Source organism: Bubalus bubalis, chromosome X (genome assembly GCF_019923935.1).
Source record: "Bubalus bubalis isolate 160015118507 breed Murrah chromosome X, NDDB_SH_1, whole genome shotgun sequence".
NCBI lineage: Eukaryota > Metazoa > Chordata > Mammalia > Artiodactyla > Bovidae > Bubalus > Bubalus bubalis.
In genome coordinates this window covers 105092816-105112984 of record NC_059181.1, presented here as the reverse complement: position 1 = coordinate 105112984, position 20169 = coordinate 105092816, and the positions used below count along the sequence as shown (strand labels likewise).

At 49.9% G+C, this 20169-nt stretch overlaps 1 protein-coding gene and 1 non-coding gene across 3 annotated transcripts in view; both read right to left on the bottom strand.

Annotated features, from left to right (window-relative positions):
* The window catches only part of BCAP31 (B cell receptor associated protein 31), a 29130-nt gene extending 9168 nt beyond the window's left edge, over positions 1–19962 (bottom strand). The window contains exons 1-4 of one of the 2 annotated variants that reach the window (XM_006043678.4): positions 19807–19962; positions 18813–18947; positions 17290–17390; positions 13514–13661 (exon numbers count right to left, since the gene is read on the bottom strand). In XM_006043678.4, the coding sequence (XP_006043740.1) occupies positions 13514–13661; positions 17290–17390; positions 18813–18904 (341 nt within the window). In that variant the 5' untranslated portion in view covers positions 18905–18947; positions 19807–19962. Of the gene's footprint in view, positions 1–13513; positions 13662–17289; positions 17391–18812; positions 18948–19367; positions 19537–19806 lie in introns of those variants that run through there. The other variant, XM_045164521.1, reaches the window with a different exon arrangement.
* Positions 15012–15116, bottom strand: LOC112582460. Its single transcript, XR_003106990.1, has one exon. It is a non-coding gene; the product is annotated as a U6 spliceosomal RNA (small nuclear RNA).
* Positions 19963–20169: the final 207 nt, after the last annotated feature.

Genomic DNA, 20169 nt, shown 5'->3' with positions numbered 1-20169 from the left:
CTTGGATTACCATGATAGTGAATGGTTTGCCTTGGAAACGAACAGAGATCATTCTGTCATTTTTGAGATTGCATCCAAGTACTGCATTTTGGACTCTTGTTGACTATGATGGCTACTCCATTTCTTCCAAGGGATTCTTGCCCACATTAATAGATATAATGGTCATCTGAGTTAAATTCACCCATTCCAGTCCACTGATTGCTAAAATGTTGACATTCACTCTTGCCATCTCCTGTTTGACCACTTCCAATTTGCCTTGATTCATGCACCTAACATTCCAGGTTCCTATGCAATATTGCTCTTTACAGCATCGGACCTTGCTTCTATCACCAGTCACATCCACAGCTGGGTACTGTTTTTGCTTTGGCTCCATCCCTTCATTCTATCTGGAGTTATTTCTCCATTATCTCCAGTAGCATATTGGGCACCTACCGACCTGGGGAGTTCATCTTTCAGTGTCCATTCTTTTTTCCTTTTCATGCTGTTCATGGGGTTCTCAAGGCAAGACTACTTAAGTGGTTTGCCATTTCCTTCTCCAGTGGACTATGCTTTGTCAGAACTCTCCACCACAACCTTCCAAATAGCTGAGAAAAGAAGAAAAGCTAAAGGCAAAGGAAAAAAGGAGATACCCATCTGAATGCAGGGTTGCAAAGAATAGCAAGGAGAAATAAGAAAGCCTTCGTCAGTGATCAATGCAAAGAAAGACAGGAAAACAGTAGAATGGGAAAGACTACCAATCTTTTCAAGAAAATTAGAGATACCAAGGGAACATTTCATGCACAGATGAGCACCATAAAGGACATAAACTGTGTGAACCTAACAGAAGCAGAAGATATTAAGAAAAGGTGGCAAGAATACACAGAAGAACTATACAGAAAAGATCTTAATGACCTAGAAAACCATAATGGTGTGATCACTCACCTAAAACCAGACATCTTAGAGTGTGAAGTCAAGTGGGCCTTAGGAAGCATCACTACAAACACAGCTAGTGGAGATGATAGAATTCCAGCTAAGCTATTTCAAGTCCTAAAAGATGACGCTGCTAAAGTGATGCACTCAATATGCCAGCCAATTTGGAAAACTCAGCAGTGGCCACAGGACTGGAAAAGGTCAGTTTTCATTCCAATCCCAAGGAAAGGCAATGCCAAAGAATGTTCAAACTACCACACAATTGCTCATCTTACACGTTAGCAAAGTAATGCTCAAAATTCTCCAAGTGAGGCTTCAACAGTACATGAACCAAAAACTTCCAGATGTTCAAGCTAGATTTAGAAAAGGCAGAGGAACCAGAGATCGAATTGCCAACATCTGCTGGATCATTGAAAAAGCAAGAGAGTTCCAGAAAAACATCTACTTCTGCTTTACTAACACCAAAGCCTTTGACTGTGTGGATCACAACAAACTGTGGAAAATTCAAGAGATGGGAATTCCAGACCACCTTACCTGACTCCTGAGAAATCTGTATGCAGGTCAAGAAGCAACAGTTAGAACCCTACATGGAACTCAGCTATCAGGGAATCCACCTGCCATGCAGGAGACCCTGGTTGCAGGCAGGTTCTTTACCAATTGAGCTATCAGGGAATCCACCTGCAATGCAGAAGACCCCAGTTTGATTCTGGGGTCGGGAAGATCTGCTGGAGAAGGGATAGGCTACCCACTCCATTATTCTTGGGCTTCCCTTGTGGCTCAGCTGGTAAAAAATCCACCTGCAATGCAGGAGACCTGGGCTAGGAAGATCCCCTGGAGAAGGGAAAGGCTACTCACTCCAGTAAGTCCTGGAGAATTCCACGGACTGTGTAGTCCATGGGGTCACAACAAGTCGGACAGCACTGAGTAACTTTCACACACACAAGTGTTTTTCTTATGGAAATGTTTTTCTTAATGGAACTATGTATTCACTTTAGAATCTGCCTTTCTTCAAAGTGGTTCAAGATTAACTTTTTTTCTTTTCTCAAACCTTGGGCTGATAATGGTTCAACAAACCAGTATTCATGTCAATTGTTTTATGGCTGGGGGGAATCAGACACCTCGTACCATCCTATCTCAAACATGCACATACACTGTGGGAAAGGGGCCTGGTGAAACCCCTCAGCCTTGAGGTATCTCTCTTATCTGATTAATAAGCTTACTAACAGACATATTCTGTCCCCTTCTGATGTCTATACCAGAAGCTTTCCCTATCTGTTATACTTTAATAAAACTTTGCTACACAAAATGCTCCAAGTAGTCAAGCCTCGTCTCTAACCCTGGCTCGAACTCCTCTCCTCTGGAGGTCATGGCTCGGCTTGCAGAAGCAACCTTTCAGAGGGAGGGAGCAGTCACCCAAGATGTGCCCCACACAGCCGGTAAGTGTTAGTCGCTCAGTCATACACGACTCTTTGCAACCCCATGGACTGCAGCCCACCAGGTTCCTCTGTCCATGAGACTTTCCAGGCAAGGATACTGGAGTGGGTCGCCATTTTCTTCTCCAGGGGATCTTCCCAACCCAGGGATCGAACCCCGGTCTCCTGTACTGCAGGCAGATTCTTTACTGACTGAGCTACAAGGAAAGCCCCACACAGTACTCCAATCCAAAGCAAAGTGTCTCTTGCAAGGCAATGAGCCCAGGAAAGAGGACTGGCCCAAACAGGGAACAAAGCAAAGGACTAGAGGTGGTATCAGCTACTCGATCCAATGCAGAGGCCACTGGTGGCCTTTCTGTTTAAATAAATTAAAATTTTGGTCCTATCACTTTATGGCAAATAGATGGGCAAACAATGGAAACACTGACAGACTTTATATCCTTGGGCTCCAAAATCACTGCAGATGGAGACTGCAGCCATGAAATTCAAAGACGCTTGCTCCTTGGAAGAAAAACTATGACCAACCTAGACAGCATGTTAAAAAGCATGCCAACAAAGGTCCATCTAGTCAAAGCTATGGTTTTTCCAGTGGTCATGTATGGACGTGAGAGTTGGACTATAAAGAATGCTGAGCCCTGAAAAACTGATGCTTTTGAACTGTGGTGTTGAAGACTCTTAAGAGTCCCGTGGATAGGACAGAGATCAAACCAGTCAATCCTAAAAGAAATCAGTCCTGAATATTCATTCACTGGAAGGACTGCTGCTAAAGCTCCAATACTTTGGCCACCTGATGCAAAGAACTGAATCACTGGAAAAGACCCTGATGCTGGGAAAGACTGAAGGCAGGAGAAGGGGGATGAGCGAGGATGAAATAGCTGGATGGCATCACCAACTCGATGGACATGAGTTTGAACAAGCTCTGGGAGATGGTGATGAACAGGGAAGCCTGGCGTGCTGCAGTCCATGGGGTCGCGAAGAGTCGGACATGACTGAGCGACTGAACTGAAATGATATTAAATGAAAAATCAACTCCTCAGTCACAGCAGCCACACTTGTTCACAGCGAGCATGTTTCCAGCCTGGAGGCAACTGGTCAGATGGCGCTGGGCTGGAGGAGCTCACAGTCCTTCCCATCTACAGACCTGCTCTCCATGCCTCCTGCCCTCTGCCTTCCGAGAAAGGGGCCCTGCTAGACCATCAGGCTTCCTTCCCATGACCTTGGAATTAGGAAGACTGAGCCCCTATTGTTTGGCACCATGCCCCCAAACTGCTCATTTGCCATTTGCCTTTAGAGTATGAGGAAGAGAATTCTTTGGCCAAAACCAAGTAGCTGAGCAAAAAATCCAATTTTAAAAGAAGCTGATGCTCGTTTTGATGCATGTCAGATGGTCTTCTGTGATCTCTTCATAGGCAACTCCCCACACTTTACCGCAGTCCCCACTTTATCAGAGGCCCTGCTGGGCCTAGCACCCACAGGACATCAGCACACTAATGCAGCTGGGCGACTTTGGCTGGAGGAGGAGGGGACTAGAAATCAATGGACTTATCAAAAAGTCTGTTATTCAGTGCTTAGCTCTGAAGCACTATTGTATTTGAAGTCTCAGAAAATGATGGCAGCTGACTGACGGATCAAGAGGAAATAAAGGCCAAAAATCCCTCTACCTGGCCTTCTAAGGTCAGCCCTTCAGTTAAATCACTTTATCTCTGGGATGATCTCGAGCATCAGATTTTACAAACCCCTCATTTATCTTATTTAGATGTGGATTAAAGCAAGAGTAAAAAAGTATACTTTTTTAGGTTTCCCTTGTGGCTCAGCTGGTAAAGAATCCGCCTGCAATGCGGGAGACCTGGGTTTGATCCCTGGGTTGGAAAACTCCCCTGAAGAAAGGAAAGGCTACCCCCTCCAGTATTCTGGCCTGGAGAATTCCATGGACTGTATAGTCCATGGGGTCGCAAAGAGTCAGAAACGACTGAGCGACTTTCACCTTCATGTTCACTTTCAAAAAAGTATAAGCAAAACCTGCAACATAATCTGGGAAATGTGACCAATCACCACTAAGTTGGTTACTGTGAAGTTACTCTAAGGTTCTCATACGCAAAATGCTAGCGTGCTTAAAACTTTTTAACCAAGTCCCTCTCTTTTCAAAGCGATAGGCCAAAATCCTATTTTGCCTGTAAACATGCTATTTGGGATTGGCTTCAAAATACTCCAGAGGACAACGGGGGTGATCAAACTAGACTGGCCAAGGAGACACTCGCTGTTGAAACTGAGTGACACCCGCAGGGGGCTGCTCTTCTCTACTGCCTCCAGTGCTCAGCCAGGCCTGAGAACCCCCAGCAACATCCAACCAGACGCCAGGGCCCTGAGGCTTCCTCGGTGTGTCCCCCCAAGCCCTTCCTCGGCCGGCCTCTCCTGGCCTTCCACTCGTCCCCCTGCACTCACTCTCCCCACCCTGTGCCCAGCCTGGAAAGTTAAGACCCTGAGGGACAGGCCTGGCATTCTCTGTGGCACAGCCCACCACACGAGTGGGGAAAATCCCACAAAACTCTCTCACTACTTGGGGTGATACCAGGAACAGTCACTGTTTATGAAGCAATCCCCATAGGCCAGGCAGGATGCCAAGAACACAGCCCTGGTCACCTTAATCCTTACACCAAGCCTGTGAAAAGGCATCCTCAGCCGTTTAACCAGGGAGGGAAAAGGCTCCAGAGACTGAGTGACTTCCTCGAGGTGACATGGCTCAACAGTAACAGACCCAGGGCCCAAACCCAGCTAATTCCAACACCCACTCTCACTACAGCCGCCTGCCTCTCAGGGCCGTTGTGGGCTGTTACATCCCACTGGGGAAGGGAACTTCGCAAGAAAGCCCAGGCCACCCCATCCGTATTGACTGTGGCGACAGAATCCAGCCCTAAAGGAGTAGGCAGAAAACAAGAGGGAACCGCGGACCAAGTTCAGGTCGTTACAGATGGAGCAATTTCACACAGAGGGCCCTTCCCAGGTCTGGATGCAACTACTACTTTGGTCCTGACCATTCACATTTCCTCAAAGGCAAAGAAAACAGAGCTTGACTCTTAGAACCTGCAAACCTCAGCCCAGCAAGAGCTGCCGGGCAGCCACATCCGCAACTGCAGAGGGACACCAGCCAGTTGCAGCCCCACTCAGAGCAGGGAAGGAGGCATGAAGGCAACAGATGAGACAGTGCACAGCGCCCGGGTCCGTCCTAAATGGTGACCTGCACCGTGCCCTCAGGGACCAAAGATCCACAGCGCGGCGCCAGAACCAGCAGCATCCATGTCCTCAACACGTGTGTCTTCACACACACTCCCCCCACCCCAGCATTCCTGCTCAGTGCTCAGGAGACCTGAAGAGCTGGGCGTCCAACCTAGAACAGTCGGCACAGCAGCTCGAGGAGTTCAACCTAGACACGGGCCTGAAGCCGGCCCTGTCTGCCCAGGACACTCCCTTCAGGCCCAAAGGGGAAGGCAGCCCTGTGTATGTACCTGGCCCTTGGCATGGAGCCGGCAAGACTAGAGGGGGTGACCCTAGGTCGCCATGTCCCAGGCCACCAGGGCCTTGGAGGTCAGCACAACACGGGCCTCGCACCACAGGATCAGAAAGGCAGGAAGCACAAACGGGGGTTCTAGGCTGGACTGGCAGGCCAGCGGGTGGCGGGGAGGGGGGGGGGCGGTCCAGGCTGAGGCCACGAAAATAGGGAAGGGGCCCCATGTGGCTGGTTCATGACAGAGAGACCAAACCAAAGACTCAGAGGGCTGCAGGAAGGGGTCACATCCCGAAGGTCTCAGGGTCAGGCCCTGATGTCAAAGCCACTCTGAAGGCACTGGAAGCAGGGGCGGTGGGGTGGTTTTATACCATCAGAAAGCTTGCTTGGCTGGACCAGGCAGCGCAGACAGGCTATGAGGGCAACTGTGGGGCAGGAAGCCTACTGAGATGATGCAGCGCTTTCTGGACACCAAGGAAGAGAAGCTCAGGAGGTAAGCTCCCTGGTTTGTGGAGGGGGGACAGAGTTCCTGTTTGGAAGATGAAGAGTTTGGGAGGGCTGCCTGAACTACACTCCTGAGCTGCACACCTAAAAATGGTTTGGGGGGGCGGGTACTTCCCTGGTGGTCCAGTGGTTAAGACTCTGCGCCTTTAGTGCCAAGGGCCCGGGTTCAACCCCTGGTAGGGGAACTAGGATCCATGCAGCCAGGCCAAAACAGCAACCAACAAATATGAGAAAGCCTGTCTGACAATCTCATATATGACAGAAGAACGAAAAACTGGTTCAGATAGCCTGCTTGATGCTATATGTACGTTTGACAATTACAAACGAACGAAAAAGATACCACAGGAGCTGGGGAATCACCTGTGATGAGAAAAATGGGCAGAGCTCCCCCGGGCTTCTGTGTGGAGACAGCTGTTCTCGAACTTCGCGGCCCAGCCCACAGCTGGGCTTTCTCAGCAGGAAGCACTGAGACCTGGGAAGGTAGCAAGCTGCCCCACGTCAGAGCAACCATGGAGCAGCAGGGCAGAGCTTTGTGAGGAAGGACACATCTGTTTAAGGATGTGATGCTCCCCGACCAGGGATTGAACCCAAGCCCTCGGCAGTCAAAGCACGGATTCTTAACCACTGGACCACCGTCAGGGAATTCTCCCCCCTGCGTGCTCTTAACCCCAGACCCAGGAGGAGCAAGCGCCACTCCCAGCCTCTTCTCCTAGCCTTGCTCTCTCCCTCTGTGGTCCCCTCACCACTAACCTGCTGTCTCTCTCCCCTAGTCTTGCCTCTCCCTGAATCGGCCTTCATTACCCTTAACCTGGCTTCCAGGGAGTGGTCGCCCAGCCCTCTCACCCATCAGCCATCCTTCGACCCCTCCGTGAAGCCACCCCCCTCCACTGCCCAGCCCCTGCTTCCTCGCGCCTTCCAGCGGGCCTCTCGAGCTCCCTTCCCCTAGATGAATGTACCAGTCTTCCTCTGGGTTTTGCCACTCTGCGGGCACCCACAGCAGAACCACCACCGCCTCTGCCTCCAAGGCTTGGGGTCCCCACTAGTTCCCCCCCTTTCTCCGGCCAGCACCTCAGAAACCTGGTTCAGGCCACCAGCATCTCCCAATTCAGTGATCTCCCCTTTGCGCCCCCTGCTTCTAGGTGCTCTTGAGCTAAAAACTACCCCACCCCAGGTGCTGTTGCCAAGTACAAACGTGCAACTCGGACCATGGCACAGCACCGCTGGAAAAACCCAACACTTTACCACACAGAGGTCAGGTACATACTCTGAAACTGGCATTAAAAACCCTCCACCATGTCTCTGGCCACTCCTGAGTCATCTGCCCTGCTCCACGTGCTCCTTCTCTAACAGCCCACTGGGTTCTGGGACTGGGCCAGTACCTGCCAGTGAGACATGTGCAAATTCGCAGGAGAAAAACAGGAAGACAGACACAAACACTATGACCAGGAGGTCCAGCTGAGAGGCATGCAAAGTGGCAACTGAGAGGGGTTTTCCTGGTTTATGAGAGAAAACTGGGGGAATGAGCCTGATGTTTAGCAGCGGGGAACTGGTAGATTCGTAAGAACGCTGGAAACTGATGGGCTGTAGTAGAACAATGTTCATGACGGACAGTGAAAGATCCAAGTTCACCTGTGGTAGTTCCAATGTGAAGACGCGTGTGGCTGCTGTAGGGAAAGAACCCAGGTGCTGAGGTCCTATCACTTTAAATCGGAATTCTCAGTTCTGCTGATGACTAGCTCTGTGAACTTGGGTCTCTGAACCTCAGCTTTGCAGAACTACTGTAAAAATTAATGTGTGCTTGGCACATGGAATCCTTAACAAATGGTAACTGATATCAGTCTAGAAAGATATTCAAAAAAGGCATGTGGCAACGTTGGTTGACATTTTAGAGGATGTCTTTTATTTGTTTATTTAAAGCCTCAACTTCCTCCAAAGGCTATATACTATCAGATGGCTTAATAATCTTCACATGGGGGCACTTTCGTGGTGGTCCAGTGATTAAGAATCCGCCTTGCAAGGCACGTGACGATCCTTCGGTGGGGAACTAAGATCCCGCATGCCATGGGGCAACTGAGCCCTCATGTAACAACTACTGAAGCCCGTGAACTCCAGAGACTGTGCCACAATTAGAGAGCCCATAGGCCACAAAGAAAGATCCCACATGACACAGCGAAGATCCTGCAGGCTGCAAGTAAGACCAATGTGGCCAAATAAATAATCTTCAGAGTACAAAAGGGACTAAGAGATTAAAGTCACTGGACTCGTAAAACTTAGGCTAAGGCTGATGCATAGATTGTGTGCTTGACCCAGGCACCTTCCTACCAAAATCCAGGGGAACAAACAGCCTACTATCCAGTCTACAGTCAGAGGCAGACTATAAACCAACAATCTGTTACTAAGAGCTCACACCAACACAAACAAGCGGGCATCCGAACTGGTATCAGAACTAGGCAGAGGCTTGGGCTGGCGATTTAGAACCTGTGCAACTCAGGCCATCTTTCCAGTGCTCCCTCTCTCCTGGGTTGCCCTTTTCCACTCACAAAGGCCCCCTGAATTATGAAGCTATTACAGAAGTCCTTACTGATTTCAAGCCGAACCAGAACCCAAGCAATTCACACATACAACTACTCTCCCTCAGTATTTCTGCAGCAGCTCTGTCTCCTGTACAATGATGCTCTGGTTATGGAGCTAAGACCGTGAGTGGGACTCTGCAAAACAATTCTAATACACCTAAACTTGACCCAGCCGTGACAGAGAGACATCTCTCTTGTTCTTTCACACAGACTTGCACACGGCTAACAAGAGTTAGCGGGTCATTTATGCAAAAGAAAAGTGTACAAAAGTTGAGAGGAAGATGGAAGCAAAGCCATGTAGGACAATAAAGGAACTAGCCCATGTAGGGCAGACAGAGGAGAGAAGGCAATCTTCAAAGAGAAAGCGCTTCCAAAACTACAGGACAGACAGAGCATGGTTTCTGGAAATACCAACCAGGTACACAAGGAGAGGGAGAGAGTAAGCCAAGTGTTTTAAATGCACTTGACCACTGAGTCACTTTGCTGTACACCCGAAATTAACACAACATTGTAAATAAACTATAGTTCGATTTTTTCAATGTTTAACAATTAAACACCAGGGTCACTGGGAGCTCAGCAAGATGCAGGTCCTTGTCAGCAGGCTGGGGGCAGGGCAGAGGGTCTCTGTTCCCAACAAGCCCCCAGGTCTAGCCAATGCTGCTGGCCACAGGCCACGTTGAGAGCAGCTAGGTGCCAGGGAACGAGGATCCCACAGATCCCATTTCCAATAATTAAACAGAGAAAAAGGGAAAAAAAAGAAGCATCCTGTGCCAGATTAGAAAGCATCAATGTGGGAAAGTGGTTTTTTAATGGTAAAAATTTCCAACCAGCTCACCTATGTGTGACCAGGGAACTGACTTAATACACGATGGTGCCCTCACAGCACGGAACACTGCACAGCCATGAAGCACAGGAGAAGTCTGTGCAAGTCATTTAGAAAAACTGCCAAGATAATTGAGTGAAAAGGGCAAGTCAAAGCAGAGCAAAAAAAAAAACAACCCATAGTGCTCATAAGAAAACAGTTAACATATATGTAAAAGATTATTTTTAAAAGTTTCAGAAACATCCCACTTATTACCTATAGCTATCTCTGGAGATGAAAACTTGCAGTTTCTCACCACACATTACTATTTGAAGTTTGGGGGGGCTTTGTTTATGTTTACAGTGAGTAGGGATAACTTCTGTAATCAGAATAACAAAGGTGACAGCTGTGTTCTTAAAGTGTTTCCTGTAAGCTGCATATGAGCTGTGTATTTGGACAAGAACAGTTCTATGGCTAATGTCATGCAAAGAGAGAAGTTCCTCAAGGGTCACAGCCACCATACAGGGTCTGACCCCTAGACTAGGGAGGAGTATATCATCTTGGAAAATTCTAGAAACTAAACAGATCATCTGTGGACAACTAGTGAATCCACACCGATCCTCGAGGTCACTTTCCTTTTCTAAAAAGTCACACGAGAATTTCACATCCTTTTTTTTTTGATCAGCTACTAGACAGGGATCCAGGAGAGTGTGGCATGTACAGCAAAGCCTCTTTCAGCCAAGATAGACAACAAACAGATGGGGAGCTGCGGGAACAACCAGGCCCAAGAAGCTACTGTCTGACACATTTTAAAGGGAATTCGCTGAAACCTTCCTTACACGTTTGTCAGACTGAGAGGTCAGAGCACAGTGGGGGAGGGAGCTCAGAGGACAGAGCGCATTGGACCTGCGGTCCAGATCTCACTCTCCTCTTATAGATTCCACGCCCCCCTTAGGAAAAGACAGAGATATAAACGATGACTGCTCTTCTTTAAATTCACCTGTCTGGGTTCGAAAGGAGACTGCCAACTGCTCTGCACCCTGACTGTGGTGGTGTTCTCCTACTCTGCACTGGTCAAGCTAGAACTAGATGCTGACTTGTGCTTTATGCCAGTTTTTTAAAGTCAACTGCAGGAATTAAGCTGGAATGCCTAGCTTCATGGTGTTGCAGAGGACTGAGGTGAGCACACACTCACTCATCTGATACACCTGGCTACACTGTCCCCCGGCCCACTCAGATAATACCTGCCCTGGAGGCATTCTTCTGGAAGAGATCACAAAAGCAGAGCAGTCAGGAGAGTCAGACTTCAAAACCACAGTACGTGAGGAACAAACACCATTCCACCCACCAGCACTGTGACTACTTCTAAATTCACCACCTGAGCTTTGCCAGCATCTCTTTAAAGGTGGGACCCCAACTGCAACCCTCCACGCAGCACTGGCTGACACTGAGTCAAGCAAGGCTGGTGCCTCCAGCCCTCACTGGAGGGGACTAACAGCTCATGAGCTTCTGCAGTAGCTCTGCCACGAACTACTAAGCTGCAGTAAGGCACAAGCCCAAGTCTTTCCAAGTTCCTGTTTGGCCTTGTCTCCGCTGCTCTTTATGAACCTACACACACATTTGCAAACGTAACCCTGTTAAAAACTCAAGTCTCATTCGAGTTGGCCCCATCAGCAAACCTGTCTAGATGGCCGTGGGTTCTGAGTAGTAGCCCACATACCTGTTTTTCAACTCCTCCCACTTCCATTTCTCCCTGCACCTGCTCGCCATAACAAATGTCCTCAGCAGAGAAGCATTGAGCAGGCCAGCGATGGAGTGCAAGCTCCTGAGACCCCTATTTAGATGGAGCTGACCCATACAGCAGCCACTCCTGGGACTTAGGACCCCACCCAACTACACTATTATGCCAGCACAGTGCCCACACTTCAGCACCTGGTCCATAAGAATCTTCTTGAATTGGAGACTGGCAAACCTTTTGCAGAAAATCCACACACCCCAAATGGGCAAAGGCAGGGATAAGACTGACAGAACCTGTCCCCCCAGCATTCACAATAGTTGCCAGTGATCCCTCTCTCTTCAGAGGGATGGTATGGGGAGGGAGGTGAGAGGGGGGTTCAGGATGGGGAACATGTGTACACCCGTGGCAGATTCATGCTGACGTATGGCAAAACCAATACAATATTGTAAAATAATTAGCCTCCAATTAAAATAAACTTATATTTTAAAAATAAATAAATAAATAAAGGCATACAAGCTGTTCTTTCTGGAACACAGCTTGACATCAAAGTCAGACCAGACCCTCCCAGTCTGTTTCCTCACCTACTATCTCCCTCCTTTGGAAACTGGGATGCTTGCCCGTCTGCAGTCGTGCAGAATCTCTCCTACCCTGCAATTCCTCAAGGACTGGCGATTCCAGCTGCAAATGAACTCCAGAGCCTCTGGACATCATTTCATTAGCCCAAGCGGAAACTAAGTCAGAGAAGCTGGGCGCTCCAGTATCGCCTCACCCATCTGGGATTTCAGTTCTCTCATCCCAGCGCTTCCTTTGCCCTGACCCCCTACCCACCCTTTCCTTATTTTACACAGAAACACCGAGGGGACTGTCTTTTTCCCAGGCCTCACTGTGCTCCCGATCCAGTGCTCACCAGACTTTTGCCTTCTCAATACTATTCTTAAAGCTCCCTGTCCTCTTCCAGTCCAATCCTTAGTTTTCTTTCTGTCCTTCCTAACTTCCAGATGAAATCCTCCCCAAGAGCCTCTGTGGTCCTTCAGACACAGCCAGTTCTCTTTTCCAACCCTCTGGCTCACTTGCGGTTGGACTCAGTCCCCTGGATCGGCTTCCCTTTCAGTTTCAGTCCACAAGATCATACTTCTTTTTTAGAGCTTCCTGAAACCCTAAAACCCTGGCCTCTGTGTCCAACTCCTTCCAGCACTCTCAGTTCCTGACTCTCAGAAGGTAGAACACGGCAGGCCTGCAGATCACTCCTGAGATTAGGTGTATCCCCCTGAAAAGCCCTTGCCAGCTCCACCACTTGTCACTTTCCAAATCTGACCCAGAGATACCAGGCTCAGCTGAGCAACTGACTTTTTTGTGTGAAAAAGGGAAACCAAGACAGTCATTCCAATGCGTAGTGAAGAAGGAGGTCCAGGTGATTAGAATTAAGATAGCCCAGCCCAAGAATCCACAAACTCACCCTACTTCTGAGTAACCTCACAGTAAGTTTTTCCCAATACTCCTGGAAGCCCTTGTCCTGAGCACAATGTCTTATTCCCTGCCAGGTAAGCACACTTGAGAATAGCCAGCCCCTCACTCCATCAGAACCCCTGTGAACAGGAGGCAGCATGCCAGCCCTCAGGTTCCAATAGGTCTCATGCTCCTGTGATAGGTCTACACCGGGGAAGGCCCTGGCGACACAGTTGGTCTCAGCCCCGTTTTGTGCCCTTTCTGCCCACTTTTCTCAGGACTGGACCCCATACACAAAAAGGCCCTATTCAGTTGTTCCCTTTTAAAGATGGGCTCCAAAGGGCCTCTCCAGAGGAGGGAAAGCACCCGTCACTTACTCCACTGTGTACAGAGAGCAAGGTGAGAGTAGCACAAAGGCCCTAAAAGAACATGTTGCAGCTATGGCAGAGCCACAGCATGGCCTTCTGGCATACCAGTCAGCCCTCTCCCATCTTCCATGCTGCCTCTGGAGAAACTGTGTGGTTCCCCGAATGTAGAAAGGGCCTCCAATTCAAGGCCACAGACTAGCCCATAGGTCCCTTCAGTCCCTCACCCCTCCCCACTCACAAGGACAGCAGCAAGGAAAAGCCAGCAATGTAGAGGTTCCTCTGGGCACGGAAAAGCTTCATGTGGAAGTGCTCCACAGCCCCAGGGTTGTTCTGGAGGTTCACCTTCTCTGTCACATCATCATACTTTCGAATCTCACGAAGAGCATCTGCGGCAGAGCAGAGATACAGGTGTTCAGCCCCGGATCAGTCCAGCTGAGATGCAAGGTGCGAGTCTGGGCAGCCTTGCTTTCCTCGAAACTGTCTCCCCTGCTCTTCCCCTTCTACACACATTTTCATGGGTGCCTTGTCAGAAGTGCTGCCCTCCGACCTGTTCTCTCCTCCAGCTTTTCTCATGTCACCTTCTGGACCCATTCTACCCAGACTGCAAGCTTGCTCTCCATGTCAAGAAACTCAACAAATCTGAGATGTTGCCGGCAACTGGGGCAACTCCCTTTCCCACGGTGCCCCCACTGTTTGGTTCTATCACAAATGGGGCTGGCCATCAGCCACCCAACTGATAAACCAGGTGAGTCCTGTTTATGGAAATGCCCACGAGGCAGGCATGAGCTTGCCTAGGAGTCAAGACCTGGAGCATGCCTGCTAAAGACTCAAAGGTTTTCATTTCTAAGCGTCTAAGCTTTATAACTGGTTAAACTGGTGTATTCTGCTTACAAAAGAAATTCATGCTCATCAATGTTCAATGCAGGAGAAAGAAGCCCATAATATAATCAATCACCTCCAGTAGAACCTACTACATGCGGCCAGCTTAAATAAAGCAGTCATTTTCAGTCCCATTCAGTTCAGTTCAGCCGCTCAGTCATGTCCGACTCTTTGCAACCCCATGAATCGCAGCACGCCAGGCCTCCCTGTCCATCACCAGCTCCCAGGGTTTACTTAAACTCACGTCCATCGAGTCGGTGATGCCATCCAGTCATCTCATCCTCTGTCGTCCCCTTCTCCTCTTGCCCCCAATCCCTCCCAGCATCAGAGTCTTTTCCAGTGAGTCAACTCTTCGCATGAGGTGGCCAAAGTACTGGAGTTTCAGCCTTAACATCATTCCTTCCAAAGAAATCCCAGGGCTAATCTCCTTCAGAATGGACTGGTTGGATCTCCTTGCAGTCCAAGGGACTCTCAAGAGTCTTCTAGGCAGTGTTATTCTCTTTGTATTACACAGACCTAAAATTAATGTCCATGTCCCCCAAATTAGACTACAGCGCCACAAGAACAGAAACCTTTCCTATTACATCCCTAAGGCCTAACAGAGTTATAGGCATACAGGGGGAGCACAACACCTGAACAGTGAAAAACCTCTGCTCTAAAAAACCACTGCTGGCCACTCATATATTCACATCTGTGCATTTGCAGCCTAGAAATGGAACCATCCCATACCTACTACTTTTCTCCTTCAACCCTGCTATCTCTTTTTTCTCAATTGAGGTACACTGATTTGTAACATTATATAAGTTCCATTAGTACTTTTTATTTCTATTTGTATATCCCCTACAACGTGCTTAAAAAAATATATAGAATGCTTCATGAGTTTGTGTGTCATCCTTATGCAGGGGACATGCTAATCATCTCTGTCTCATTTCAATTTTAGGATATGTGCTGCTGAAATGAACATCTAAGACATCAAAAATCAATACGTAAAGATCTACCTAAAGAAGACTCTTAATGGATCCCCATGGGAGAGGGGCCATGTAAGCCTACTATCTGGTTCTTAATCTCTGGTATGAGACTGCTTGTTTTTTAGGCTGATTTTACATCATGAAAATACACCTCCACTTAATGGTATCTTTGTGTTACATCTGTGGGCTTCCCAAGTGGCTCAACAGTAAGGAATCTGCCTGCCAATGCAGGAGACACAGGAAATGTGTGTTCGATCCCTGGGTCACAAAGATCCTCTGGAGGGGGAGATGGCAACCCACTCCAGTATTCTTGCCTGGAAAATCCCATGGACAGAGGAGACTGACACACTACAGTCCACAGGGTCGCAAAGAGTCAAACCCAACTGAGCGACTCAGCATGCACACATGTGGGTTCCTGACCCCCAAAATTCCCATTTGGGCACCTTAACTCCCAACCAGATGATACTAGAAAGTAGGGCCCTTGGGAGATGAGCACAAGGCCCTCATGAGTAGGTTTAGTGCCGTTATAAAATAGACTCCAGAGGGCTCCCTTGTCCCTTCCTCCATGTGAAGACACGGCAACACAGAAAACAACTGTGGAAACATAACACAGACTGTTAAAATAGTTACCTGTGAGACGTGGGTTTATGGGGACCTTTAACTTTGTAAGTTAAATTTGCAAATTTTTAAAGATGTGCTATTTTTGTGATTTAAACAAAAAACATGTTTTCCCACACTGTCTTCTGCATCCAGAGACCCCAGCACCTCAAGGTCCACCTTGACTAATGGCAAAGAGCCAACCAGGGATGGGGGCATTGGGCCAAACCAACTCAAGTCATACAGCAGAGGGCTACCCTCTCTATCTCAGGCCTCCAGCCCAAGGCAGTTGACCCTGAACTCTCTTTAAGCCCACTCCCCCAGTGAGATGTACCCTAGACCCTTTCCCAGGGATGGCTAGGGGCCAGCCAGGGCTGCAGCTTCTAGCTAGTTATGCTATGTTGCTAGCATTTGCTCGGAGAAGGCAATGGCACCCCACTCCAGTACTTTTGCCTAGAAAATCCCATGGATGGAGGAGCCTGGTAGGCTGCAGTCCATGAGGTCGCTAGAGTCGGACACGACTGAGCAACTTCACTTTCACTTTTCACTTTCATGCACTGGAGAAGGAAATGGCAACCCACTCCAGTGTTCTTGCCTGGAGAATCCCAGGGATGGGGAAGCCTGGTAGGCTGCCGTCTATGGGGTCACACAGAGTCGGACACGACTGAAGCAACTTAGCAGCAGCAGCAGCAACTTATTTTTGACTCACTGGAAAAGAATGATGCTGGGAGGGATTGGGGGCAGGAGCAGAAGGGGACAACAGAGGATGAGATGGCTGGATGGCATCACCGACTCGATGGACGTGAGTTTGAGTAAACTCCGGGAGTTGGTGATGGACAGGGAGGCCTGGTGTGCTGTGATTCATGGGGTTGCAAAGAGTCGGACACAACTGAGCGACTGAACTGAACAACTTATTTAGGCAAGCCTCTATAGATTACATTAGGATATGAAGCAGCCTGTTATCATAGCAGGATGTCGCTCTAGAACACCCAGGCAGTTCCCTGACTCCTCAAAAAGAAAAACGGCACTTTTGCCAACTACCACCTTCTGCAAGGGGCCAATCCCACCCAATCTGCCATACCAGGAGAGTTCGTGGAATCTGGTGTGCAGAAAGGCAAAGCTCTATGCGAACATCCCCCAGCATGGTCCCTCCCCACCCCAACTCTTACCCCCAGCCCACACCTAAAAGCAAAAGCACACACACCCAGTTCCTAAACCCTGCAGCCTACTGAGACCAAGGTCAGCACAGGTCCATTAGCCTCTCTTGGTTTCAGCTCTGGAAGGACCCAAGGAGCTGCCTGAGACACGAGGTTGTCAGCACCAGGGGCACAAAGGCTGCTGGTCAAAGCAAAGACCCTGCCAGCAGTCAGTAGCAGGGATGCTGATGTCTTTGTGGACGAAGGGAGCTTTTCTTCCCCCAAGAGAAAGACAGGCGCACTAAATGGTCTGTCTCTGAGAAATCAAAGCTGTACTCTAATCATGGAACATAGCACATGGCACAGGGCTTTGTAGCAGAGGCCACAGCAAAAGGTCTAAGTCAGGTAGCTACCATCAGCCACAACTCACTCACCAATGACCAGTAGCACAAGGATGACAATGAGAACCACAAAGAAGGTGTTGCCATATGTCACTACCAACTCCACAAGGCGGGACTTGAAAATCTTCTGCCATCTGTGAAGAGGACAAAAAGGTTAAGGTCAGTAGAGTAAGAACACACACCTGGGATCCAGGGCCCTGAAAACAGAAATACAGTTTTGCACTCTTCTTCAAAGGCTGAATATCTTATACAGATTCAGCCTTAGCTGCTTGCAATTTTCCAACTTATGACATCCGTTCAACAGTGTTAAAAAGAAAAAAAAAAAAAGATACCTGTCCAAGTATAGAAATTTCTAAAAAAATCTTAAACACTGGTAGGCTCTGGGGAGAGAAATGCAAAACTTAGTGTTCCCTCTGTAGTATCAAAATGCTTGCCAAATCCACATTATTTCTTTAAACTAAATGAATGCCCAATCTCGGCTCATCTAGACTCCCACCACCCCCGATTACCATGAAGCAGACCCCAGACCTCTCTTCCTTTCCCTCCATAAATACTTCAGCATACAGCTCCATCAGAGAAGAGCCTTCAGAAATGGCTACCAATCGCAATGCCACTGCCAGGCCTCAAAAATGTCAAGAAAAGTCTCTCATCATCAGAGCCAGAACTCCAAAGTCCAATTGAGGCAATTATTTTTTAACAATTGGTCTGTTTGAATCCTGACAAGGTTCTGACTCTGCATTCTGTTGACAAGCACCTTAAACCTCTCTTATTCTACGAACTCCCCCCTCCCTTGCTCTCTTTTGTTTTCTCCCCCAATTCACTGTTGCAGAAACCAGGCTGTTTGTCCTGCAAAGCTTTCCATGCAGCAGCTCCAAGTGGGCCACTGTCCCTGCATTCCCTGTGAAATGTATACGGTGATTCAGATCTAGCTTTTGTCAAGAACATTCCTTAAGCAATGCTGTACACTTTCTATCACAACAGTGGCCTATAATTTTTCATTAAAAAGAAGCTTTTATGAAAACATCTGTGAAAAGAGTCTTATTTGTAATGTTCTAACTTAAGACCAGATGTGTTCCTACAGTATATGTAATCAAGATGAATTTCAAAATAACTTTTCAGAAGTCCTCTGTTCACTGAAAAGAAACATGGCTTCAGCATTCCTAGGCTGAGTAATGCTCATGAGGCCACTACGCAACCCCAGCGAGACTGGTTAGGAGGACAGAAGTCACCAAATCAATGGGAACATGACCCAGGGGCAAGTCTTGCAGATCTCACAATGCCATCCCCTAAACACCCGGAAGGCATCGTTCCCAGAATGGTGGCTCAGTCTTCTCCCCTCTGGCACACTCTGAAGACCAGAAGGCAGGGTGCAGGGGAAAGGACCTCGTCAAGATGTGACTGAGCACAACTGTGGGCCTAGCTGGCAATAATAAACACAGTCCTTGCCACCCCCATCCCAGACAGGTTCTACCTGTTTCCGGCTGGCTTCAATTCCAGGGCCCCCCAACTCTGCAGGCACAAGCTACCAAGACTCTTCCTGGCTTGCCTGCCCATACCTTTTGGGAGAAATGAAGGGAATGCAGAGCAGCAGCACAGCGAAGACCTCCGCATAGAGGAAGGTGGCGACTGCAGTCCACTGCAGACTCATCGTGTTGCTAGCAGCTTTCCACCAGGAAGATGTGAGCCTGTTCCTGACGGAGCATAGAACGAATAGGCGTCGTGACAGCTCAGCAGCCACCAGCCCTAGACCTCAGAGCCTTCCCAGCCCTCGAGCCCCGCAGCCTGGCTGCCAACACCTCCAGAGACACCCTTCCAAACAATTCTTCCCCGTGGAGTCTAGGGGACTCCGCCTGCGGAACCCTGGCAGCAGTGGATGGGAATCGGCAGTTCGGGGAGCCCGGAGATCGCCCCCCGCCGAGGGGCGCCAAAGGCTACCGCCCACCACACCGCAGCCTCGGTCCTAGTAACGCCTTCCCGCTTCCTCCCAAGCTGCGATGCCTCTGGGCCCTTCCACCCGGGCCGACAGAGAAGGAGCGAGCAGCTCCTCCCAGGGCAGGAGCGGAACTCCAAAGCCTCCCAACCACCGCCCCTTCGGCTCGGGCTTTCGGTACCTCTGAGAGCCCCCGAGAGCGACTCCTAGAGGACGAGAGTAGGAGCCAAGGGCAAGAGCGGGTCTCGACCCAGCACCTCACGGCCCCGTCCAGAGAAAGTTCTAGAAGACTGTCTCCTCCGAAGCCAGAGAAACCCCTCCCGGCCTCCCAGGTCGGTCGCGGCGCCTATCAGGCTCCAGAAGACCCCTCGACGAGGCCCCGACCCGGAACGCCCTCACAAGCCCCACCCCGCCGGCTCCTCCGGAGGGACTTCGACGTCGCCCCCTACCCCGGGAGACGGCTCCACCCGCCGCCACCCCGACTTCCCTCCGCCCGGTCCCGCCCCCGCACTCCAGCCTCGGCCCTGGTCCTGCGCAGTGGGCCTCCCCGCGCCCCCTCGTCGAAGAGCCGGGGGATCTCGGCGGCCCGGGAGCCCAGCGCGGCGCGCGAGTCCGCTCACCGAGTTCTCCAGAGTCACCACGCACGCCTCGTCACAGCCAAACTCTCCCACCACCAGCCCGGCCCCGCCCCTTCCCCGCGGCCGGAACCGGAAGCGCCCCGCTAGTCACGGCCCGCCCCCAACCGCCACAAGGCCCCGGAGGCCCCGCCCCCGAGCCGAGGCTCCCGACGCCTGGGACTAGGGAAGAAGCCGCGCCTCGCGCGCGCGCGCGGAGCGACGGGTCCCCGGCCTTGGCGGGAAGGCGAGGTGCTGCTTCTCTAGCCCGCGCGGTCCTCCCGCGTCTCTGTGGTCCGGGGAGGGGGCGGGGCCCCACCGTGGGGCGAGAACGGGGTGGGGCGCCCCGTGCCTGAGCTCCGCCTCCCG